Source organism: Puccinia triticina, chromosome 1A (assembly GCF_026914185.1).
Source record: "Puccinia triticina chromosome 1A, complete sequence".
NCBI classification, from domain to species: domain Eukaryota; kingdom Fungi; phylum Basidiomycota; class Pucciniomycetes; order Pucciniales; family Pucciniaceae; genus Puccinia; species Puccinia triticina.
This window is the reverse complement of record NC_070558.1, coordinates 1,481,906-1,507,538: the sequence shown is the minus strand read 5'-3', so window position 1 is coordinate 1,507,538 and position 25,633 is coordinate 1,481,906. Positions and strand designations below refer to the sequence as shown.

General features: G+C 50.6%; 5 protein-coding genes across 5 annotated transcripts; 3 read left to right on the top strand and 2 right to left on the bottom strand.

Annotated features, from left to right (window-relative positions):
• Nucleotides 1-779: 779 nt before the first annotated feature.
• PtA15_1A200 (uncharacterized protein) lies at nucleotides 780-3,414 on the bottom strand (the record flags this gene model as incomplete). Its single annotated transcript, XM_053165203.1, has 4 exons — nucleotides 780-2,587; nucleotides 2,667-2,961; nucleotides 3,026-3,170; nucleotides 3,254-3,414. The coding sequence occupies 4 exons, from the start codon at nucleotides 3,412-3,414 to the stop codon at nucleotides 780-782; spliced, it is 2,409 nt and encodes an 802-aa protein (XP_053016417.1).
• Nucleotides 3,415-9,017: 5,603 nt separating this feature from the next.
• On the bottom strand, nucleotides 9,018-10,180 carry PtA15_1A199 (uncharacterized protein; the record flags this gene model as incomplete). The annotated part of the gene is made up of 3 exons (XM_053165200.1): nucleotides 9,018-9,039; nucleotides 9,104-9,877; nucleotides 9,942-10,180. The coding sequence occupies 3 exons, from the start codon at nucleotides 10,178-10,180 to the stop codon at nucleotides 9,018-9,020; spliced, it is 1,035 nt and encodes a 344-aa protein (XP_053016416.1).
• Nucleotides 10,181-10,654: 474 nt separating this feature from the next.
• PtA15_1A198 (uncharacterized protein) lies at nucleotides 10,655-12,802 on the top strand (the record flags this gene model as incomplete). The annotated part of the gene is made up of 7 exons (XM_053165199.1): nucleotides 10,655-10,693; nucleotides 10,759-10,865; nucleotides 10,929-10,967; nucleotides 11,111-11,346; nucleotides 11,441-11,644; nucleotides 11,709-12,059; nucleotides 12,129-12,802. The coding sequence occupies 7 exons, from the start codon at nucleotides 10,655-10,657 to the stop codon at nucleotides 12,800-12,802; spliced, it is 1,650 nt and encodes a 549-aa protein (XP_053016415.1).
• Nucleotides 12,803-14,998: 2,196 nt separating this feature from the next.
• PtA15_1A197 (uncharacterized protein) lies at nucleotides 14,999-15,856 on the top strand (the record flags this gene model as incomplete). The annotated part of the gene is made up of 2 exons (XM_053165198.1): nucleotides 14,999-15,359; nucleotides 15,474-15,856. The coding sequence occupies 2 exons, from the start codon at nucleotides 14,999-15,001 to the stop codon at nucleotides 15,854-15,856; spliced, it is 744 nt and encodes a 247-aa protein (XP_053016414.1).
• A 5,717-nt stretch (nucleotides 15,857-21,573) lies between these two features.
• PtA15_1A196 (uncharacterized protein) lies at nucleotides 21,574-23,697 on the top strand (the record flags this gene model as incomplete). The annotated part of the gene is made up of 5 exons (XM_053165197.1): nucleotides 21,574-22,138; nucleotides 22,243-22,284; nucleotides 22,353-22,615; nucleotides 22,689-23,255; nucleotides 23,338-23,697. The coding sequence occupies 5 exons, from the start codon at nucleotides 21,574-21,576 to the stop codon at nucleotides 23,695-23,697; spliced, it is 1,797 nt and encodes a 598-aa protein (XP_053016413.1).
• Between the last annotated feature and the right edge of the window lie 1,936 nt (nucleotides 23,698-25,633).

Genomic DNA, 25,633 nt, shown 5'->3' with positions numbered 1-25,633 from the left:
GGTGTGTGTTTGAGGGCTGTTTCGGGGGTGTGTGTGTAAAGGGTGGTGAGGTGTTGGTAAATGTACGGACAATCCAAGAATCTTGGTAAGATGATGTTACAAGCTTTGTAACTTCAAGACCGTTTGAGTTAATGACATGTGATCTATGTAGGATTGAAGGCGAGATGCAGGCCTTCAATCTGGCACCAGGGCGGCCTGATTGGCCCGCAGGAGGCAAATTTAGTGTGGTGTTGAAGTTTGACACCAGCCAAATGGGTGGAGGTGGTCCTCAGCGCTCACGCCTAATTTCCCGGCTTACTCCCAAGTCCCTCCTTCGGAGGCTCGCGCTTCGCGCGAGGGGCGTGCCAACTCAGAAGAGAGGACTGACTAAGTTCGCAAATCTCGAAGATACATATTTATCTTTCCTGTCAAAGTGCGCCAAAATCCTGGAGAGATCGCCTCCCACGCCATCCAACATTGGCACCACTCTGAGCCAACATGCTGCTGTTAACACAACTTTCTCTACCGGGTGCACCGCAGACCGCCGGTCGGCCGCGGATTCGCATCGGCTGGATCCTCGCCCGGCGGCCCGCCCTGGTCATGGGCGCGGGATATAACTTACTTGCTTCATCAACAACACAAACACACACACAAAGAGAGAGAGGCGATAAAGATAAAGACGAGACGCCGGAACCAGAAGTGCAAGAAGGATAACGATAAGAGCAATACAACAGGGGATGCAAGAAGAGCAAGCCATCTATATACGTCGCAAGAAAGAGAGGAAGGGGCTATACGGCAGGTCAGTTGTCGTGGATGGGCCGGCGACGCGGCGTTGCGCCGGCGCGCAGCTTGCCGACGATGGATGCAGCCTTGGAGACGAAGCCGTCGGGGGTGGACGACGCGGGGGCGGGGACGGCTGCGGAGGCGGAGGGCGAGGGATGGTGTTTGCGGAAGAAGGAGGAGGAGCGGGGGGGCAGGAGCTTAGTGGTCGAGTTAGCGCGGCCGATGACGGGCGGGGTGGAGATGGGCGAGCAGGGGAGGGGCGAGGAGGGCGCGCGGGCCTCGCGACGGTCGTCGCGGGCGTACCCGGCCGTCAGGCCCACCGGCGTCTCCGTCGGGGGCGAGGGCGGGGGCGGGACGCGGGGGTTGAAGGACTCCTGGAGGCTGTCGAAGAAGGCGGCGACCCCTGGGCGCGGAAGGTCGGCGGAGGCGGCACTGGCCGGTGCGCTCTGGGACAGCTCGTCGGGCGACGGGGTGGCGGCGGGCGCAGCAGCCGCTACGGCGGGGAAGGGCGAGGGCAGGGCGTGGAAGCCGGGGCGCAGGGCGCGCGGGGAGAGGGAGACGAGAACCTGTTCGAGCTGCTTGAGGTTGGCCTCGATGGCGACGGACGAGCTGCGCTTGTTGCTCCAGAGCCCGGGGAGCAAGAGGGCGGTGGGGTGGTCGAGGGAGGAGTCGGTGGCGGAGGAGCCGGTGGTGCTTGAGGAGTGGGTGAGGTTGGCCGGGTCGCTCTCGGGCGAGCTGGCCGTCGAGCAGCAGCCGTCCTCGGGCGCTGCGCGCGTGTATCGGGCCCCCGAAGGCTCCGGCCGAGCCAGGACTTCCAGGGACAGGCCCGGGAGCGTGGTGGTGGCTGTGGGCCCGAAGGCGTGCGGGTCGAGCTTGATGGGCGACGACAGCTGGGCGTCGATCTGCTCGACCAGCGCCTGGTGCTTGGCCTGCGCCTCGATGAGCGAGAGAGCCTGGCGGTGTCTGTCGCTGACGATCCTGCGGCCGGCAGCGGCTGGGGAAGCGCCGCCTGGCGGGCCCTGGTCCTTGTCTTCTGCGCGGCCATAGAACGCCCGTCCTGGAGGGTCGCCCGGCGGGAGGAGCGCGGTGGGCGGCGGCAGTTTTTGGCGGGAGGGCGTGGGGCGCGGGGAGCCGTCGGTGGGCAGGGCCGGGTCGTCGAAGGCGAGGAAGCTGTGGGTGTTGTCGTAGATCGACTTGGGCGCGGCACGCTCGGCCGGCGGCGGCGATTGGCGGGCGAAGTGGTGCTGGGTGGGGGAGGGTTGCTTGTCGGACGAGGCGGCGGACTGGCTGCGTTGGGTGATCAGGTTGGGCAGCAGGAGCGGTCTGGAGAGCTCAGTCGAGAGAGGAGCGGTGTGCGGGGGGTTGTTGCTGTTGTGGCTGTTGTTGAGGTTGTTATTGCTGTTGTTGAGGTTGTTGCTGTGGTTGTTGTTGCTGTTGTTGTTGTGGTTTTGGTGGTTTAGGGGGTGGTCGTAGCTGCGGATTGGTCTGCTGGACGGGTTGAGCCACTGCTCGTACCAGCGGCCGGTGCTCCTGGAGCAGTCGATGTCGAACTCGATCTTGCCGACGATCATGCCCGCGCCGATGCGGGGGGGCGGTCTGCGGAAGGAGGAGGAGGCGGCGGAGCAGCAGCTGGCGCGGTCGGAGCCGGGTGCGGGTGGGCGGGCGGGGGGGATGGCGATGCGCCGGCTGGCTCGGAAGCCCGGGCGGGTGGCTGAGTGCGCCGAGGAGGGCCGGGAGGGCGGGTCGGCGGGGTGGGACGGCCTGGTGGGTGGGGCGCTGGTTTTGAATGAGGAGTGGGAGCGGGAGTGGTGGAGCAGATGGTCGGCTGTGGAAGTAAAAAAAAAAAAAAAAAAAAGTCAGCAGCGGGCTGAGTGTGTGTGTGTGGTTCAGTGAGTAGGACTGACCGAGTTTGAAGTCCTTCTGGGTGTTTGAGGTGCGCCTGGGCGGGTCTTCCCGGGTGGGGGAGGGCCGGAGGGAGAGGGGCGGGGCGGGGAAGTGCCTGGCGAGGTCCTCGAGGCTGCTGTTGAGGGTCTCCTCGTCGAGCAGCTCTTCCTGGTGGTGGGGGCTGAGGATGGGCTCGGCGTAGAGCTGGTCGCGCTCGAGCAGCTCGCGCTCGAATGCCTCTGCGCCCTCCTCCTCGTCGAAGATGGCTGCCCAGAGGATCTGCCATGCGGCCTCGCTGATTTTGGGTCCGCCGATCTGTAGTTTGATTATGTTTTATGATTAGTGTTTTTGTGTTTTTATGTTTTGTGGTTGTGCTGACCATGTGGCGTGCCAGGTCGCCTGCGTGTGGGGATGCGTCGACCATGTAGAGCATCATTCCGCCGGTCGAGGGCAGTGCGTACTCGCGTGCGATGGCGGCCATCTGTGCGGCGAGGGTGGGGTAGAGTGGGATGAGGATGCCGCGGCTGTTGGGGTATGGTTAGTTTGTGTTTTGTTTTGTTTTGTTTTGTTTTGGTTTGGTTTGGTTTGGTTTGGTGGTGCTGCTGACCTGAATGCGGCTGGGCTGCCGTATCCTGAGCAGCGGGTGGCTGAGCGTGCATGGGGCGGGTTGTGGGGCAGGGATGCTGGGGGGAGGACGGTGATGAGGGAGCGTGAGGGGGGGGTGGTCCTGGGGGAGGAGTATGGCAGCGAGCCTGTTCGCGGGGCCATCTTGGCGTGGTTGGATGGATGGATGGATCGGGAGTAGGGTGGGGGTGGGTGAGAGTACTACCAGCCTAAAGTTGAAAATAGGCCCACACACATTGAAACTGGAGTCCGAGCGCTGCTGCCCAGAGCCAGAATCTGACTCGAGCGAGAGCCATCTTAACTTTGCGCTGACGCAGGCCAGACAAAAGCCTGCCAGGTCTTCATGAATCCCTCCGAATCCATTCTGATCATCCAGACTGAAAAATGGCTGATAAACCCCGATGACAGCTTGCAATACCCTCACTCAACAAATAATTATTTGCAACATACGCTAGCCATTCCAACAAAAGCTTGGTTCCTTTGGAAGGAATTTCCCCCGGGATTTTCCAACCTTTTAATGTATGCAAAGAAGTATCAAGCTTGGACAGTTGGATATCTCTGCCTGCCACATTGGTATATGCAGCATGCCTATATCATGACACAAGCAGGTGAGCTCAATCACTGAATTCTACTCATTCCCCCCCCCCCCCCCTTTTTTTGATTCCAGAATTGGAATCCATGTCCAATTGTCACCCAGGACAGCCATTCCAATGGACGCACCCAGGTGTCAGGGGGCCAGTCATGGCCATCATTTTTTTTTCACTACCAAACAGCTTGGCCAGTAGCATCCTGCAAGCGACTGCACTCGCAGGGATTGATATCCATCTGTCCAACCTTGTTGTCGGATACACCCAAGTTGTAAATTCCAATAAGAATTTCCACTGGAAATTCCCTCCAAAGAAGCCAAGCTTTTTCAGAATGGCTGTATGTGCAAAACAAGAAACAGAATAGACAGATTCATTGGCAGTGCTGATGTGCACCCTCACCCAAAGCTTTGAGCAAAAAACTCCAAAACTGATTGAAGGAATCCATCCACTTTGAAGGTCAAAGGAATCCTGAAGGATATCACATTGCTCTGAAGATCCATTTTTGAATTTTCTGATAAGATGCACAATTGAATTTCCTATCTGCAACAAAATGCAACACCACATGTGTAGGATCGCCAAATATCTGCAGGTTTGCCGCTCCAGGATCCACCAGGCATGATGGTTGCACATCCTTAGTTTACATTTCTTATGTTTTTTGTTTTTTTTTCAAAAAAAAAACATTAGTACAGTGCAAATGGTTTGGATTGAGGAGATGAGACCAGTGCCAAATGAAAGCTGAGGACCAGAAGGATCTTTTGGCTCTGGGGCAGGTCAACAGGACCTGGGGGGGGGAGGCTGGCTGAGGCTTGATATCTTCCCTGCAGCCAGTGGTGATTTCTTTCCCAGCCAAAATTTTCACATTACACACAAGTCCCTCCCTGTGGGAGGGGCCGCTGTGATGCTAAAACCAGGTTGGGAACCCAAACTGTCCGCACGGGTTTGCAGAGGTTGTGGGCTGCGGAGTCCGCAAGGCTGGCACGGAGTGGCACAGTGTGGAAAGCGTCCATGAGGTGGAGCCCGGGGTATGTCCACGGCGCGGCGGCGGCGGAGCTGGACTTGAATTAAGCAGGTTGGCGCAGACTGGATAGTATAGGCTGTGACTGGGGGAAGCTGTGGCAGCCAAAGTGTGCTACATCAGCGGGCGTAGCTGGGACGGAGGCGGCGTGTGGGATCCTGGCATTGAAGGCTGGACAGGGGCAAGGAAGCTAAGGCAAAAGGAGTCCAATGGTGGGCAATGATGTGCGGCAATGTTGACAGAAGATCCATGTGAGAGCGGAATGGGCGGATTATGTGCGTGGTTGTTGGAGCGGGGCTTGGCAGATGGTGTGCGTGAGAGGTGGGCGGAGGAGACTGACAGGGGCTAGACAGAGGATGTGGGAGGTCAAGCGTTGGAGAGGAGCCGATCATGGGAATGTGGCACGCAAACATTGGGCAGAGATGGCAGACTATTGTAGGATTGGGTGGGAACAGAGATAGAAAAGCATGGAGGGAGAGAAGGGGGTGGAGGGTTGAAGGTTTCTCTTCCCCTCACCAGGGATGCTTGGGGGGCACTCCCCAGGGAGTGCCTTACCTTGATTTTTTTCATAACTCAGCGCAATGTCTACTACATCATATGTGTAATCAAACATGAAATGATATACATGTATATATGATGTATCCATAACTCAGCTGGAACTCTTCTGTAAATCAGTAGTAACTAGACTGGACCACAGAACAAAAATTGTCTGTAACCAAAGTTTAACTAAAGTGTAAAGAACCACTCACACATTGTTTGTACCCAAGGGTGAAGTCAATCTGAATAGTGTTTGAACCATTTCATCATCCTGTACCCATTGCTGTGGCCTCAACAGAATGTGATTGGTTTGTTATTTGTCACCCTATTGTGCGCACGTACAATAGGGTGACAAATCACAAACTTTTCATACCAGAGGGGGACTTCTGCCGAGTAAATGAGGGTAAAATTTAAGAAAAATTAGTGTAACTGCCCTGATGGAATATGATTCGTCACCCTATTGTATGCGCGTACAATAGGGAGACAAATCACACAACAATCACACATTTTTTAGAACAGAGGGGCATTTGCAGCTGAGTGATTTATGAACTGTGTCACCCTTGTGTACCCAGCCAAAATACATTTCTACTGCTCTTGTGCAAATACTAAAATGTTTTGCACTTCTGATATTTTCTTTATCCAAATCTAGGCAGTTGTGTTTCAGGTGTGATCTATATTTGGTGAAGGCAGTTCACCCCAATGTAAAAAAAATTGGGTAAGCAAGAGCTACCTGATTTTAAAATTTAGAACTAAAGTTAGGATTGACATGAACTTGACTTCAAGATGAATTCAACAGAGTTGAATGATAGTTCACGTCCAACGGTTACATATCACTCCAAATTAGATTGGTCTATAGTTCTTGCCCAGTAATTGAAAAATTCACCATCACATTGTAATGACTTCTGCCCCAGTTCAGTCAAAAACTAACCCCAAATTCAGCTGTGGCACTCCCTGGGGAGTGCCCCCAAAGCTTCCCTGGTGCCTTTTCCTTTCATCATCTATCTTAATACTCATCATTTCACTTACACTTATAGCATACTAGAGTATTAGAAGAATTTTATGTGACCCTTATCAGCTTACTTGCTTCATTGCTACTGCAGACTTTGTGCTTGTGGAGTGCAGATCTTCATCACTTGGAGATTAGTATGCTATAGATCAGGCTCATTGTGGAGCACTGAAGGCTAGCAGAACATAGCAGTGCGGAGCAGAGACATTGATAATCACTCTAGCCCGGATTATCATTAGGGGGTTTCAAACATGGTGCAGGTCCCAGTTCAGGAACCCCAATTCAGGAAAACAAAGTTCCTGAAAAATGAATCTTCAAATTATTTCTGTATGTTTTTTGAGCAAAATTGGGTGGGTGTGTTGCAGGTGCCCTGATTTTGTGAATTGGGGGTTCCTGAAACAGGACCTGCACCATGTTTGAAACCCCCTATTCTTGAAGCAGGCGGAATTGGTCACTTTTACACCGTACCCAACCTTTCTTTCTACAGCAGGTGCATGGCGGGTGTGAGCAGTACCTGCCAAGAAGTGTGGAGTACCCCCTAGCAGGTACCAATTATTTAGATGTATGATATCTATCACATACCAGGCCCAATCTGCAGATGAACCTGCAAGGCACATGAAAACTTGCATGTTCTGCCCTCTCAACCCTAGGCAGTTAGTTTTTGTTCCAGACTATGGGCACAGGAAGAGTATGACCAGAAAAAGATGTGGTACAGCTTGCTGTGTAGCGGCGAAACATGTAATTTTACACTGGGAGATCAGGGCGGACTTCACTTTGACTCTTAATGATTTGATGGATGCCAGTTGCTATTCTCTTGTACAGAGAACTTATAGCCCTATGTTGTGCAAGACAGAAGTGCAAAATGTCCAACATCTGACCCACTGTCTCATTGACACTGAGAATTTGACTTGCCAAGTTGTAGCTCAAAAGTTCAAGGTTTGCCCAGGAGTGACTCTGGTGCACGTACAAAACCACAAGGACTTGACCAAGTATTCAACGCAAGTATGCAAGAAAATAAGTTTCAAAGGTCAAAGTGTGACAGCCAAAGTGCACAAAAGTTGTTGTATTCCAATTAGACTTAACAATGAACATGACAGCAGTGTAATATCATTTGTCAGGGCTATGTACAGTGTTGACCTATGTCCAGACAGGCTTGATAAGTATTGGAAATATAGCAATTGTTGGATGATTTCTCAATTTTTTTAGTTTTGATGGTTGCATGAAACTTAAAGCGACATCTCCCAGCCAAAATTGCAGCTTATGATTTTATGTAAAAAAATCTTGTGCAATTAAGGTGTTCAAAGTTGAAATCATGAAATTTTCAATACATAAACTCATAAAATCATAAAATTTTCAAATGATGATTTTATATGTCCCATTTTAGAAATGATGCTCTAATTTGAGTAGTGTTTGGGTGGTACATGTTTTTTTCAGCTTAGATTTTATGATTTTATGCAAGTCAACTTTGAACACCCTAAATTATGGCCTTCACAGGCAGAGGCCCGGAAGCCGTCCCTCCTTGACAAGTCAATCAAGGGAAGTGTGACTGCAATGAAAATGGCCTTGATCAGAAAAGAAAAATTGTGGAAGGGGTTGCCGCGAGCGGCCTTTGATGTGCAATCTGCATTCCACCAACTCCGATCAGGTCATGTCCTGTTGAATGCTTTTCAATTCAAGATCAAGAAGGCTCCATACCCAATTTGCTTGGTGTGTGGAGTTAGGGAATCAGTTGAACATTATCTTGTTTCTTGCTTTAGGTTTGATGGGGCTAGGGCAACAGCTAGAAGGATTCTGCACAATGAGAGAATCACTGAGATCACGGCCAGGACACTCCTCCACAATCCCAGGGCATTCAAGGCAACCAAGAGGTTCATTCAGATCTTGGCTTGACTCCCTCAATTCCAAAGGGGAGAGGACACCGAAGGAAACCACCAATGACCCCCAGCTCTATCCGAGTCACACCCCCACCTGGATCTTTTGTTCTTTTTATTTGCCTCAACCCTTTTTTTCCCCCCTTTCTTCTCTCCCTTTCCGCTTCTCTTCTATTCTTCCCTCTCAAAACCTATCCTGCATATGTCCCCATTACATAAATTTTGTTACCTCTCCTCCCTTCTATTTTACATTGTACCCCACAGAACTTTTGTTCCTCTAGATGAATATGCATAGTGCGCAATGTTATATCTAATCTGCACTTTTTTTTTAAAAAAAAGGCCTATACAGTTGAAATTCATGCATGCATAAATAAGGCTGTTCAAAGTTGAAAACATACACATAAAATTTAAATTAGAGTTAATGGCATAGCAATACCAGAAAAATTGTGAAAAATCCAACAGTTCTGCAAAAGACAATAGTTTGGCTCTTCCGTCAACATGTGCTAAAAAAAGCTCAACTGCAAGGTTGGCCTAAGGTTTGGTCTGAGGTTTAAAGTTAAGTACATACCAAAACCAGAAGATTTGAGGAAAAACCATCAATTCTGCAAAACACAAGATATAACTGCAAAGTAGCTCATCATCGCGCTGAGGAAGGTACGAACAAACAAAAAATGGATGACGGAAGTACTACATATACACATCCCCAAGATCGTCCAGAATAAACGCTCGTATCAGATCTTCTTCGTCAGTTCACTGTCCAAAGAACACCATCAGACCAGAGCAGATATGGAATATCGAAGAGATAAAGACACTCAACGGCACCGCCTCAAACAAGTCGGCCACCAAGCCCACATCCGCGACCTGGAAGATCGGCGCCTCGGGGTCCTTGTTGATCGCCACGATCGTCTTGGAGTCCTTCATGCCCGCCAGGTGCTGGATCGCGCCGGAGATGCCGACGGCGATGTAGAGCTCGGGCGAGACCACCTTGCCGGTCTGGCCGACCTGGAGCGAGTTGTCTGCGAAGCCGCTGTCGACGGCCGCCCGGGAGGCGCCGATCGCCGAGCCGAGCTTGTCCGCCAGCGGCGTCAACACCTGCTCGAAGTTCTCCTTGTTCTTCACCCCGCGGCCGCCGGAGACGATCCGCTTGGCCGAGCCGAGCTCCGGCCGAGCCGACTTCGCCAACACCTCCCCTTCCCACTGGGTAGTAGTAGTAGTCTCTATCGGGCCCTCGAGCATCTCCACCTCGACCGAAGCGCTCTCCTCGTCCAGCTTCAACGCCTCGAAACTCGCCGTCCGGATCGTCAGCACCTGCACCGGGGCCTCCGAGCAGACCGTCACCATCGCATTCCCCGCATAGATCGGCCGCACAAACGTCCTCTCATCCACCACCTTCATCACCTCCGACACCTGCGCCACATCGAGTTGCCCGGCCACCCGCGGGAACACGCTCTTCGTCACCGAGCTCGACCCGCCCACGAGATGGCTCATCCCCTTCTCCCGAACGACGCTCGCGATCAGAGGCGCAAGGGGCTCGGCAACGTATCGTGTCAGACTCTCGTCGTCCTTGACCAACAGCTTCTTGATCGGCAACCTAAATACAACAGAACATCAGTCGGGATGAAGAAGTAGAGAGATAAGGAGGAGGTAGAGCAGACTTTTTGGAGAGCTCGACGGCCTGGTCGAAGCCGGGGGCCTTAGACGAGCCGGTGATCAGCCCGGTGATCTGGCTCTTGTCGAGCTGTTGGGCGGCATGGAGAGCGCTGAGGGTGGCCGGGTTGATCTTGCCCTGGCGGTGCTCGATGAACAGGAGGGTCGAGAGGGAGCGGAGGATGGGCTTGCGGGGTGCTGCTGCTGCCCGGAGGAGGCTCGCGCCGAGTAGTCTGCTGCTTAGCATCGTCGTCTGTCTTGTTTTTTGTACTTGGTGGGTGGTGGTGGTGGTGGTGGTGGTTTGGGTGCCCAAGCGGAGGGTGATGTGCGTCAGATTACATAAGCTCGCTTCCAAAACACCACACCACTCCTAAAGACGGGCTAATTGGGATGATAACATTTGTTTTAGGATCAGGGACAGACTCAACCCAGGGAAGCAAGCTGCAAGCAAGCTTTGTCACTTTCTTGACTTGCTGCTCTGCGCTTTTTCCTTGGGGTGATAAAAACGGAGAATTGTAATGAAAGCTGTTGTTTTTGTTTTGTTGATTTGTTTTTCGCTATGGGATACTGGGGTGTGGGGGTGCCGATTTGATATTCACAAAGCGTGGTCGTCATTTGCCCTCCGCCCTCGCACCCTCACCACCACCCAACCATAGACTGCTCCTTCTGACAACCAGCTTCCCTTGCTCCACAACTCAGCCAGCCCGATCAAGCCGGAAACATGGACAAGATCGAGGCTCTCGGGAGCTCCATCGCTCAGGTCAGACCCTTATTATCCCACCAATCCCAGATTGCTGATACCTAACCTGGCTTGCCCATTCCCAGATCTCGCTCTATGACATCAAGTCTTACTACAATCAGGCCAAGGCGGTCGTGCTCAACTACACCGAGATGGAAGCAAAAGTAAGAGATGCAACGAATGATGACCCCTGGTTCGTCGCTTTGCCTTCCCATCCTGCCGCTTCCGAGGCTAAACACACTCTTTTCGTGCTCAGGGGTGCAAGCTCGACGGTCATGCAAGAGATCGCTCAAGGGTGGGCACACCATCTCCGTCTATGCTTTTTTTAACAGTTACTAATCATCAATCCTTTATCGCCATCACCATACAGAACTTTCAACTTGTTGGTAACTTCTCTCTAGGCCCTGCAACAAGATGATCGGAAGTTCTAACCTGGAGATCTGTCCCATCAAGCCAACAATTCAACGAGATCATGCCGACGATCTACAAACGATTCACCGAGAAGGAAGCCCGTGAATGGAGACAGATCTACAAGGCCTTGCAGCTACTCGAATACCTCATCAAGCATGGCTCCGAGCGCGTTATCGATGATGCTAGATCCCACATCTCGATGATCAAGATCCTCAGGAACTTCCATTATGTCGATGACAAGGGTAAAGACCAAGGCATCAATGGTAAGTCCAACCTATCTCGGATTCCGGCCCACCAGATACTCCATACATTGCTTGACTCGGGACTTGATCCTTGTTTTTTTATTCTTCAAAACAGTTCGTAATAGGGCCAAGGAAATTGCCGAATTACTCTCGGACTTGGATCGAGTCCGTCAAGAAAGAAGGAAAGCGAAGGCTGCCAAAAACAAATACATCGGAGTGGGTAGTGAAGGCCCATCGTTCAGCACTTCTGGAGGCTCGAAGTATGGTGGCTTCGGGAGTGATTCACTTGGCGGTGGGGGTGGTGGCGGTGGTGATGACTGTGAGTTCGGGCTTCCAGCGGAGTGGTCATCGGATCAGGATGTTAACCATTCTCATGTTCTCAGGGAACGCGGGTGGCAGTAGCAGTCGAGACCAGTATACCTCCGGAAGCAGCACATTCAAGCAGAGTGATGATTTCGAGGAATATGATGCTGGAGAGTGGGAGGACCGACCGGCGGCGAGCGCCAGCCGAACGTCCCCCTCGACCGCCCGTGGTAGCATCAGCAGCAACCGGACCGCCTCGATATCTGTCTCGATGAAGAAACCGGCACAGCAAAAGCCCACTGCTCCGCCCCCGAAAGCTAAAGAAGTCGATCTGTTTTCGATGGGTGACGATGATGACTTTGGGTCCCCAGCTGCTCCCAGTTCGACCAATCCCCTTGCAAGCTCGGAGAACGTCAGCGTCAGCTTGGATGGTAGGCCTTCTTTTTTATCGATTTGGAATCCCCAGCAGTCCAACTGACATTTTTCTTCCCCTCTTGCAGACGAATTCGACGATTTCCAGTCCGCCCCACCCGCTTCCAACTTTGGGGCTGCGTCTCAACCGTCCGCGTCCGGGATGTCGTCAACCACCGGCTCCAAGCCCAACGTGTTTGCGCTTCTGAACGCTACCCCTTCCGCCCCCTCTCCCATGTCGAATGCCGGCGGCGGCTCAGGAATGTTCGGAGGCGGGATGAACACGATGTCCAGTCAGCCCGCGCCAGTGAACAACAGCAACATGTTCGGCTCGTCCATGATGCAGCCCATGATGATGAACACCAATCAAGCAAACAACACCCAGGCTGCACGTCCGGGCCAGTACGGCACGACGACCTCGATGTCTTCCAACACCGCCATCTCGACAAACGCAAACACACGAGCGACGAGCGCATCCAAGCCTGCCGGTGGCGACCAATTCGACGACCTCTTCTCGTTCGCCGGGTTGACTAGTACGACGAAGAGCGGGGCCAACTCGAGCGGGACGGGTGGCAAGCCGGCCCAGGCCAAGTTGAGCATGGCCGCCATGGCCAGAGAACAGAGCAGCGCCTCCATCTGGGGCGCCCCCTCCTCCACTGCCGCTGCGCCCATGCAGCCCGCGGGAATGGGCAAGCCTATGGCCTCCGCCGCCGCCACTGGCTCGGCTTCCATGGCGAACAATAACGACGACTTGCTGCTCTGAAATCGCTCGATCCGGTCCGTCGGAAGATGGTTCCCAATACGTCCCAGGCCTCATGTCAAACATAGAAAAACGCTCCGAAATCAGCTTGCATTGGCATACACACCCCAGCACTCTTCACCGCCCGCTTGCTTCAGACACCCAGTCGCTCAACATATTCCGGCGTCTCTTGCTGCTGTGCGTTTACAGCTCAAGATGAAGGCTCCGTTGCTTTCTCCTCTTTTCTCCTGATCTTCTCAAGATCGAAGGCTCCGTTGTTTTCTCCTCTTTTCTCCTGATCTTGGTCATACAGAATCCACCTCTTCCTGTCTTACTCCCTATCTTTCTCTCTTCCTCTTACTCTCTCGATTTCATTTTGTACTCTGCTTAGTCTTATTTAGCATCTTTTTTTGTACACGTGTGTATAGTCTCTTGGCCCAAGCGTCCAATTTGTTCAGAAATATATATGAATAAAAGCATAGATGCCTTGACTTTTTTCTATTTACAATTTTGTTGGGAGATTGGTGATGTACGCAGGTGACGTGGCCGCTGGGGCGTGCCCCATGCCCAGGCCCCAAAGAGCCCTTGGGTTTGCAAATAGACGTAAGTTCAAGGTATAATCGCAACGGAGTGAATCCGGTTGCCGCGATCCTTCGAAGGTGAGGTCATCAATCAAACCCGAGGGTTGGCTGTTGGACCCTCGAGAGAGCGAAGTTTCATCGATGCTCTGTCTGCACAGGATCCCCGCTGACTTAAGGGGTTGATATGTAGTATCACCAACGGGTTTGGCGAGCAGAACCAGTCAGGAGTCTGTTTGGAATCGTCCGGCATGGGAATAGAACCGTCTGCTGTCAGGGACGAGGCATGATAAATGTGTATGGAACCGCCCCACCCCAAAGCTGCAATATAGCTCTGCCGAGCGTGGGCTGATGATGTGGTGAGTATGACTTGCCTTGAACAACACTTCCCAAAAAAGGTCCATGGCCCATCAGGACAAACAAATCTGCACCATGCGCTTCCGCCATCCAAGTATTTACGTCAGAGTGGCTGTTGGCTTCTGTTGGCTTGTACTTTCGACCTTCTCCATTGAGATCTTTCGCGATGGCCTCCAAAGCCAGCCAAACCATCTTTCCTCTTCCGTAAGAATATGTACACACGCCGCCCGCCAAGAGGGTACATTTGAACAATTCGACAGGCTATTGTACATACAAGAACCATGTCCTACATATCCACTAATCCGCGCGACTTGAAGATTATTGCTTTGTATGTGGATCGGATCGTAAAGCTGGGTATTTCGGTGTTTCCCTGCATATCTTACGCAACAAGACTGCACCGCCCGTCCATCTGCGATTGGACTGAACAAGCTCAGCTTGCGTTGCTCGGTTCGAAGTGACACTCAAGTCATCGAGGTCTGACTGTGGAAAGATGTATGGCGGACTCCGGCAACCGCTTAAAAGCCCGTCCGTCTCCCTTCCGACTTATTTTTATGGACTTATTGGAAACATGTTGTGGGTGTGGATGTGTGGGTGTGTGGATGGAGGAGGTGTGTACACTTTTTTAGGCTCCTCATGATCACCAATTCCAGCCCGCGAAACGCGGCTCAAGAAACATGTTTGGCGGGAGATACAGCTCGGATTTGTTTCCGCGGACTTCGGCTCAACCAAACTTTTACAATGATCTCCGTCTCCTTCACGTTCCCATGATGAAGCTGGTCTGCCGGTAGCACAGTGCCGCAGAGAAGCACTTTTAGGATTTCAGATCCAACACACACTCTCCGGACATGTCAAAAACATTTATTTAAACATGTATACGTCCAATTCAAACATGACCTTGAGACGATCCAGCTGAGGCATCGCCTATCTCCAAGGCCTTTTAAAGACGCCAAACGTTAGTCTCCGCCTCGATCCATCCTCCCGTCTTTCAGCACTTGGACACCAAACTTGCGCCTCTTTTGACCCTAGAAGATACACATTAGTTTTTCTTTATTTATCCAATAGCGCCTTCTTTTGCGTTGGGATCCCCCAAGTTTCGATATTCGATTGCCCCCTCCAGAACATTTTAAAAGCTCCACCCCCCATCTCATTTCCTTTTCCACATCCCTTCGTTGTCAGTCTCAACCCTAGAGCTCAGACGTTCATCATAGATCTGCGATTTTTCCTAGTTTTCTCTTTATTTCCCTCCAACTTCACGTTGATTGCAAGCGACCTTTGACCACCAAAAATGAGTCAGACTCTCTTCTTAGAGGCACCGCCAACCCAGACCTTGAGCGGATTCAAGACCACCGACAGCAGAATGCAGCCCGGAATGCCAACCGCGTTGGAGCTTCATCGGCTCGAACTGCTGCGAGCAGCTTCTCACCATCTCCCCAGCATCCCGCCAAGGAACCATTGGGATTGCTTGGCCTTTCGACAAATTTCTCATCGGCTGATCGGCTGGGATCGGCTCTATTCTGAACGGACCGGCGAGGAATTCATCTTCCAAAACTACTTCGAGGAGTCGCCATTCGGACCTGAACTGTTGTATGCCATTTATCCCCGGCTAGTCCTTAACTGGAACCATTCACAGGTTCTATCAGATACAAGTATGTGCTTCTTCCGAGTTTTTTTCTATGAACTGGAGGACATAATCAAATACCAAGAAGAAAGTGGCTCGTGCTAACTTCCAATCCACTTCCCTTTCCTCTACCCGCAACCAGTCATCTTCTCGAACCTAGGCCGACACCCGGATCAAAGAGTTGAGGAGCAGCAAGAAGAAGATTATCAGTCGAACGAGACGTCTACTTCGTGTGATGCCACGGACAGCTCAATCATCCACTCGGACGATTCGCATGGAGACGAGGGACAAGAGCTAGTACTTCCGAATCCCTTTTTCCTTCCTCTAGCACCGCTGTCCATCCAACCCATGGTCCAGATCCCCGCGGCTTTCCAATTCGAAAGGCACTCTCAGCCGGGCCCGGTAGCCCATCATCCGATAACCACCTCGTCTTCTTCCATCCCCCGCTGCCGGAAATCTCATCGAATCGAATCCGCTTGCGAACCTATGATCGACTTCAAAAGACGGAAGATTCAGCCGGCTTGATACCCTTCTTCTTTTTTTTCAGCTCATTGACGTTAAGAAGCGTTAGCATGATACGCCCGATAAGTATCTAAATCGGATAATCTATGTAATCGTACCGCTAGCTTTAAAGTACAAAGTAAACATATGGACATTTTTCGCACCGGCTTCTATAAAACACACACCGAAAATCCAACCATCTTTACATGGCCAATTGGTTTCTCTATGGACACTTGCCTGTTTGAATATATATATTTAGTCATACTTGATGAAGTTCCTTTCTCCATGTTCCTCTTTCCCGTATAACTTATTTTGATTTTGCACTTTTTCTTGAGGTGCTAGTTTTGCCTTTTTTTATTTGAACATTTGCCAATGGGAAGCCAAGGTGCCTTAGCTTATTGCCGATTTTCGTGGGATCAAAAGCGGCCTTCTCTCTTGTCTTAACTTACAGGAATTGATGATGATTGCCTTCATATCATACTCCTCGTTCCTGATTTGTGAAGCAGACGATCTTCACAGACAGAGAAGAGTAGGTATATTATGTCGGCCACCTCATGTACCCCAAACATCTTGGTCCGTCATAAGCTATCGCGGGCCACAGCCGACTCGTTGTTTGTGAAGCCCATCGATGAGCAAACGTGAGGGACTCCTGCCGCTGAGAACTATCAGACCGTCGGCCCCCCGTGGCCGGTCGGCCAAACCCGAATCCATTGACAATCAGACAGAGAAGCCAACTGTCACTCCTGCCCCAGAAACATCTTCGACCGATGGAGCCGGCTGCAGCCGGCGAGGTGTCGACGGTCGAACAGGTTTTAAGGGCATTTGTTTCTTATGTTTTCTCATCAATGGGCATGGCTTGAGTGGGATGCGGCCGGTATCAGGTCAACAGTCGAAGATTTTCCTGGGGTAGGAATGGCAGCCGGCTCCGCTATTTGCTCATTGATGGACTTGGCGGCCATGAACCGATGTTTTGCACATTTTGCATGACTTTGACTATTCAATCAGTTTGCTTTGTTTTCTTTGCAGCAGAAAATTAAGTACATCTTGTGATCAGATGCATACAATGGCTTTTATTTCGAGACAAAGGTACGCCCGCCACGCATCGGTCTGTGGCAGGCAACTCGAGGTTATGAAGAAAGCCTTTCTGGCGGAGTGCCTCGCTCTGCTTGACAGATAGGCTTGTCCACAAGTGAAAAGTCTCCCCTTCGAAGGCTCGCGCTTAGCGCGAGGAGCGCCTGCCTGTCATATCAGAAGGCAGGAGTGATAAATTTCGTGTAAGCCTCACTTGTATATAAACGACGCACCGGGACCCGGGTCGCTTCCTGGCAGGATTACCCACGAGATTGCCAAAGCCTCTCCCAAAGCCTCTCGGTCGGACGAGGTTGCCAAAGCCTCTCCCAAAGCCTCTCGGTCAGACGAGGTTGCCAAAGCCTCTCGGTCAGACGAGGGGCAGCGCCGCGGGCGGGAGGACATCTCACGGCCGGAGGTAGCGCGTCTTCCGAGTTAGGCCACTGCCTGCCGATAGGCGGCGTGGATTGTGTCAAGCCCGGAGCGCCTAGGACAACGTCGAGGGTGAAGCTGGACAAAGGTTTCACTCATTTCCGAGGTGTTTAGGATTCAGGTGTCAATCAAGCTGTGCACTTGTCCCGACTTGTCTCGCCACAAATTACTCAAGTTTCGTTTCTGGCGACATGGTAAAATAATTAGAATCTCGTGCCCCGGTCGGCAGTGCTAGAATGACTACACACAGTGGCCCCTGGAGGCTGGAGGGGGCAGGCTGGCCTCCTATGAACTTATTTTATTTGTGTCCGGAAACTTGAAAGTGGCCTCTGATGCCGCTCAACACGAATTTGCCGCTCAACACGAATTATGTATTTGGAAGGTCAGGAGAAGTCTGCTGTCTCTAATCAGGGAAAACAAACAAAGCCCAGTCTGTTTCTCGCACGGGCAAAGGTTTGCTGTTTTCCGCGCGCTGCGGATCGCCGGACCCGCGCGAAGATCGCTGTTGCTCTGGCGTGCGCGATTTCGTCATTCTTTTGTCGAGATGAAGCTTGAGTTTGTTGGAACAAAGCAGAACAAAGCTATCGCTCTTTGACTGGCATGAACCCTCAAGAATTAGCCGTGAGTCATGGACCATTATAGACCTCGACCTGTTGCCGCAATGTTCCACTGACCAATCTTCAACTGAATTGCTAGAACCGATACTAATAGCGAGGAATAACAGTTGAATTTATTGATCCACGGATGGTGCTTCTGTACTGCACACCTCAACTGAAGATTCAGAAGAAGTCACCCACCCACTAGTTCCGGTTCTACAAGAGAACATGGCCGGTCGTGATCGCGAAGAGGAAGAAGAGGCAACCGATGAAGAAGAAGAGTCCCGAGAGCCATCATTAGAAGGAGATGATCAGCGTCTGCCGATCAACTGCTTCGTCTGCGACTCGTCCTTGGCAACTTACGGGCCCCTTGGATGCCAACACCGAACCCTTTGTAAACGCTGCGCGATGAAGCAAGCCACCGGTGGCAAATGCAAGGTTAGTCAACCTCTACAGCGCATGTCATCATAGAATTCAAAATGGTTCTACCCAGTCTTGAAATGGAGCCCGCGTGCTTATCGCTTCATGCCCCTTCTTTTATTCATCCCACCGCCACAACCAAAATCAATGCATCCCTAGAAATGTGGCGAATTGTTCTTCCAATTAAAACAACTCATGGTGGCTTGAAATTGAATCAACTCTTTCTAGGCTTCATTCCAACCCGGCTAGCTTGTTTTGTCTTTTACGCGCTGGGAACACATGTATCCCCTGGACGAGCGCACTGGGACTGGCAGACTCATCCTTTACCTTCTTCTGTTTTTAAGAATTTTGAGTGCTGATAGCAGAGGATCAATGCTGCACCACTCCTCTTTGATACTCGATTTCTTTCTGCCCCTCAGTTTGGGATAAAGCTTAGAGCGGTTATTATGCACCCGGAGTACATGCCGAGTACTCCCAATAAGAACGCGTTATAGACGCATAATAGAAATCACTCAAAATCCTGTTATCTACAATTGTAAAAACACCCCAACGATTGCAGGTCTGTTTTGAAGGCACAAGAAACTTCTGGGCCATCATGTCATAAACCAAGAAACCACGGACGCTGGACCCAGAGTCACGACTTCCGAATAAAAGAGATTGGTGTAAACCTTGTGTGACCTCCCATCGCCTGATACACACTTTGAAGCTTAGCTGAACCTTGATCTTGCCGCAGGAACTTCTTCAACTTCGTGAGGAGTGTCAATAAGCGTGTCTGAGTTTCATAGAGGAATCGGATCTTGCTGAGTTTAATAGGAAATCGCATCTTGTATGCTGTCGCTTCTACATGAACCCAGCCGATCATCCTGGCGAATGTTGTACTCTGGAAAGGGAAAATGAGTCGAGAATTCGAAGGGCAGATAGGAAAGGTGTTATTTACAATGGACCACGGGCCGTTGGTGGTCGGTTGAGTCTTATAAGAGCTTATAAGGCTGCACAGCAGTCTGAGTTTTAAACAGGCTATTAATCTTGACCGTTTCCGACATCGCGGGCTTTACTGATTTGTTTGTTTGTTTGTTTGTTTTTCCCCCTGGTTATGAGCAGCTGTCCTCAATGATGATCGGACAACGATGGCTGTCGAGATTCTCCAAACCTGCCGATTCTTGACCAAGTTCATTCTTGTCTCTGCTGTTGGCTGAGAAACCGATGAGGAAACCTAGTGGGTTTTTTTACTTGAAGAGTGTGAGAATATCCGAGCCAAGCGTAAAGTATTCGTTCGTGAGACTGAGGATGGCAAGACAGAATCAGGCTTAACCATGCATGGCTTTCGTCGGCTTTCGTCAGGTTGCTGGTGGGCTTTCGTGCTTTTTCGTCCGGTAATCAAGCTTCAAAGTAAACCGTCCCACCCTTTCATCCACCCTCTCGCCTTATCTCATCTGCACCTGGTCGAAATTGATCCCCACAGATAAATAAATATATAAATAGCAAACTCTACCTCTCGCCCCCTCCTGCCTCTGCCCTCCAATTATTTATTCCATCCTACCGATAGTCGACAGTCGAGCGCTCGTTCCCCGGCCAGGGAAGTCAGCTCCTTGAATCTGTGGATCCATCAAATCGACACACCTATCGATCCGATCGTACGAGGAGCCACAAGAACTAGAGAACAAGGGCAAGATCAATCAGGAAGAGGAAAAGACGTTGCTCTTGTTTCTGTTCCTTTTTACGTAAGGAGATAGCATTGAACGCTGGTGGCCGAAGTAAATATTTATGTAAGCGCGTTTCGTCTATCTTGATTCTTAACCGACCGAAAACTTGGACAGCTCCCAGCTTCAGATCTTCAAAGCGTTCTCTCTCCGTCTCTCTGTGATCCTCTCCCTTGCAACTTTTCCCAGTAATAAAATAAATACAATAAATACCTGGGTGTGTAATCAGGCTCGCCTCACAAACGACGTCGGTCATCTCACAATCTGTACATGAAATATTTCAGACCTTGTCCACAAAGAGTTTCATCCCCCAACCCCGCGGTCAACTCAACCGGCTCTTTCTTGATCAATCCCACTTTACTGCGTCCTCGTGTGATCTTAATATAAGTTCATAGAATCCCTGATAACTCGCTCTGAGCTTGCGCCAACCGGGGATTGAAATCCAAAGACTTGACAAGCACAACACGAAACAAGGCTTTGGATCTCACGAAAAGCACCGAAGAACATCGGGGTTTCATTGTCAACCAGTGTTTCTCCTGGCTGAACGTCTGTCGCTAGTATACAACGGCAACATCCCCTCAACTTTTCTCACCATAATATAAATACGTGATCTCCCTCCAAAGTCTCCCAAGTCAAGCCGGTTCCTCTTTCAGATAGTCGCGCTCTCGAACAGCATCCAAGCAGTGTTAGGCAGCTGTGATCCCGGCGAGCCTTGTTGCGTGCTCTTGTTGGTTGGCCACGGACTAAACTTGGCCGGTCCAACATCGTCAGCCTTCAAGCGCAGAAGACCTGCGTGGTGTCAACAACCTTCTCCCAGTCTCGACTGTCCTTGTGCTTGTTGCTGTCGTCGTCGTCGTGCTCGATCGGATCGTTGTTGAGGTGCTTGTTTGACTGGCTTCAATTGACTGTCGGCTGGGCTCTTGACGACCATCAAGCCCCGGCGAACTTCAACCGGAACACTTCTTCCTGAGCGTTGTGACGAAGGAAAAACCAAGAATTGTTCATATTTCCTCTCTATCAGCAGCAGCTCAAGGCAAACATTCTACCCTTTTCTGTTCCGAGTCCTCCAAACCAAACCATCCTCCGCCCACTCCATCCGCCTCCCTAGCCGGCTATCACCCCATTCTTACCACCACCGGCCCAACATCACCCTCAAGTCACAGGCGTGTTTATCGATCATCGATCTCACTTCCTCGAGTCCTGTGTCTCCTGTCCTTGAAATCTCTGTCTCCTTGCTCCCCCATTCATCCCTAATCTACCAAGACGCGCCCGATCGAACACGTCCCGCGGTACTTTCTCCCAGATAGACTGTACTCGAAAAGACAATCAATTCTTTGTGTTTTTTTCCCTTGTTGCACCACTTTAGTTTGAATATCTACCCTGCCGCTTATTCTTCATACATATCAACTCTGGCAAAAAAACATCCCTTCTCCTGCCTCACTAATTCTACCCCCCACCCCAGAAACCGAACCATCAACACGTATTTACAGATATAAAACAAGTGCACAATCGCTGACCGACAAAAATGTTTTTAATCAGAAAAAAGACCAAAAATACCTCCGTCTCTGCCTCTATCGTCTCAACCTCTACCCCGCCGGCCCCCAAAATGAATTCGCCACCCCAGACGACCAAGTCTGCCAATCGGCTCTCGCGATTCAACCACCAGCAGACGATGGGCTCAACCATGATCTCACCATCTTCCCCCGAATTGACCGGATACACCTCCAATCCGGAAGACACCAAGTCTTACCAGTCTTTCTCCTACTCACCATCCCAGCAACCTCGCTCACCCTCGGCCGTCTCCCCCGGTGGCGCTCTATCCCATTCAGCTCGGGGGATCCGCAAAAGCCGACAGATACCGACGTTCAACTTGATGGTCCTCGGCGCCAAATCAACTGGGAAATCGACATTCCTACACACCTTAATCGGAAGCTTGACGCCTAGCCTACCTACTCAAGATGACCCACCCACGATTTCGGTTTCATCTACCTCATCTCTATCAGAAAAACTGACGTCGATCGTCACCTTATCGGGCGAGAAAGTGATGTTCAATGTGATCGATACTCCCGGATTGGATATTCAGTCAAATGGTCAGCCCCGCTCCCCATCCACCTGGTTTATCCGTCTTTCATTATAATATGTGCATTAATTTCCATCCGCTTGATATGCTAATTCGATCTCCCAATCCTCTCAGATGAATTTCGAGTGGATTTGCAAATGAACGAAACCTTGCGATGTACGTCTAGGCTCCATTACTTCCCGTCCGATACTCTTGACTGATGAGACGCAATTCAATTGGCTCAGATATCGAATCGAAATTCGACGATTCCTTACAAATCGAAAGACAGGTACACAGGAACCCAACCAGACTCGGTGACGGACACGTGCATCTTTCTATCTACTTCATTGATCCTTCCACAATCGCTTGTCGAGGAGTCTCAATTGGTTCTGCCGAGAACCACCTCGATCTGACCGCCACCAAGGGCCATGATGGACAAGAGCTACACATGTCTACAATCGATTTACGACAGTTGAAGCGGCTAAGTCGCAGGTGCAACGTGTTGCCTGTATGTACCTTGATATTTCAAAGCTTAGCCTGTGACACACAGCTGAAGACTTTTCTCTTCCCCTGATATATAGGTCATCGGGCGGGCGGATGAATTGACTGAAGCCCAGCTCATTAACATCAAGAATGTGGTCCAAGCCGACATGAAATCTTATGGTATTGATCTAGGCCTCTTTGCTGTTAGCGAGTCTGAATCGGACCAAGAAGGCACCTCTTCCGAGCATCCCGAAGTGACTACGGCCTCGTCAAATTCTTGCAAAAGTAACGAGGAGGACGAAGCACGCAAAAAACTACCTCGTCGCAAGTCGGCCGCCCTCCTCACGCCACGTCGGCCATACTCAAGCGTCATGGATACCTTACAAGAGCTGGATGGTGTCTGCGGCATGATCCCCTTGAGCGTTATCGGAGCCGAAACGCTCCCCGGAAAATCGATGGATGCCGATGATCTGGAGCGATTGAACCAACTCAACCCGCTGTTCAGCATAACAGGCGCGGAAGAACCTTCTTCGATCTACGTCCGTCGCTTCAAGTGGGCCACTGTGGATGTCTTGAATCCCAGACATTGCGATTTTGTTCTTCTTAGAGCTGTCATTCTTGGCAGTCACTTGAAGAGATTGAAAGAAGCCACTCGATTGGAGAAAGTGAGTGATCTCCCGGACCTTGTTCAAACATGCACGGCAATTCTGACATCTGGACATCCCCCTTCATTTTACTAAAAAAAAGTATGAGAAATATAGAACAGAGAAGCTGCTTGCTCGGAGGATTACGATGAACAAGGGGGCGCTGGGAATTGAGGAGCAGAGGAAGATAGTGATAGAAGTGGAGAAGATGGAGATCCCACATATCGAGCCCGCCGTCTCGATCTTCGTCCCGTCCAGCGGCACCACCAGGCCGCCGTCGACCTCGGCCAATATCTTCAAGCCCTCTGGCTGGCGCAAGAAGCAGTCGTCTCCCCCGGGGCCCGCCGTCCAGCAACCCACCGGCTACCCATCTCCCACCAACACCGAAACCTACCGCTCCTCACGCCATCCCTCCCGCTCGCCTCATACTGAGAACGCTAACAATTTGCCCATGGTCTTCTGAACTAAACCTCTCTCTTTCGAACTCCGCACTAGTTGCAAGGTATATATAAACATATATACATTATGTACTCGCTCCATTTTTGCAGGTTTTGTTTTCCTGATATTTCACACGTACACGTACAAACACACACACCAACATCCAGACCTGGTTGAATGATGATGTCTTCTTTGTTTTATATCTCCATACTCGATTATATAATGATGACTGATTGTGTCCCCGATACTGTCTAATTCTTCTCTCCCCTGCTTCCTTTCTGATGTGTTTTTTTTGTCTTTTACTTTCGATTTTGGTTTTCCTTTTGGTCTTTGAACTTTCCGATAGTGCTTCTTCTCTTGTATAACTTTACCCCTACCCTCCCTCTTGATATTTATCATACACAACCACCACAAAAAGTCTTAGTGATCCTCTGATGCTGCTTAAAATATATCTTATTAATCTTTGTCTTATGTGTGACTCCTTTTTGATGAAATCAATGTTAAAATCTTTGTACCCAATTTTACTTTTCTGTTGGCCATCCATGTATCATTCCACTTTCTCTTTATCTGCCTCAAGAGTACGGTGAAAGGGACAGTTTTCTGTGGGGGGATGAAGACGAGGCCAGGGCCCCTAACCCTATGATCAGCTCTCTTGGTTCATGTTCATGTTTGTTTGTTTGTATCCGTCTATTGATCAACTGATTGACATAAATACTTACAAAGTCAAGTTTTCTTTGGATGGGAGGATTGGGGCCGGCCCTTCAAACCTTTCATGTTTTTGCGATGCTCGGATCGAGAATGCTAAATTTTGGCGCATCTTCGGGACACCTCTCCGGTCGCGTTCCTCCAATCTCCAGAAACCTTATCTACAGTAAATTTGCATAATTCTTGCTACTGTGTTTTGCAGAACGCTTGGTTCATTCTCCAAAATTTCTGGTTTCGTTGACCGGGGGCAATCACATAATTTTTATATCTTTTCGGCATGGTGCACCTGACAGATGTCAGATGAGGCCCAAGGCCAAATCCACCCCCGGAGCCAACGTCCTCTGGTAGATTGTCTTGGAGATGGGTTAGAGACGAACCGAGTTCATATTCAGAACCGGAGCGCCTTCTTTACCCTACCCTCCTTTGCCCATGGCCATCGGCCGCTGCCCTCTGCCCGTACGGAGGGGGCAGGGAGGGGCCGATCGAGCGCTGGGTCGTTACAGAAGGATATTCCAGGCGGGAGTCAACCTGAAGGTTGGGTTTAAAGTTAGGTGTGGATCTTTGTCTGCATGTGCTTAAAAAACCTTGAATGCAAGGTTGGCCTAAGGTTTGGTGTCAAGTTTAATTTAAAGTAAGTGCATAGCAAAACCAGAAAATTTGAGAAAAATCCAACCATTCTGCAAAACACAGTATATAATACAAAGAGGACCCTGGCAAGCGTGGCCAGAGGGTACGCATGAAAATCAATTCAAAAATCGTGGGATTCATACATTTTTAAAAGTCATTTTTGGCTTTTCTTGCCAACATTTACCACATTTTGAGGAGAAGTTAGCAGTACATTATTCTCCCTTTAAGCCTACATGTGCCCATCTTTTCAGAATCCATTTATCATGTTTGGTTGTGAGCCAAAGTGGCTTTAAACATTCATACATTTTCATGCGTACCCTCTGGCCGCACTTGCCAGGGTCCTATACAAAGTGACTTAAACTTCAATAAAGGTGCATAAAGTGGGGCAGAGTGCAACCTTACACGGCAGTTGCGCGGATTAAGGTTTTGCCCGTCGAAACTGCTGTCAAAGACAAAAGACCTGCCTGATTGACCGCCCACCTGTCAGCCTCCCGTCAGCCATCAAACTGCCAGCCAAATTAACAGCCAAACGGCCGGCACTTGACTTCAGGCAAGTTTAACATAACTTGCCTGGGGTTGGTTTGCCGACAAACGCACTTGTGCTGGCCTCCAGGCTAACCCAAAAAAAA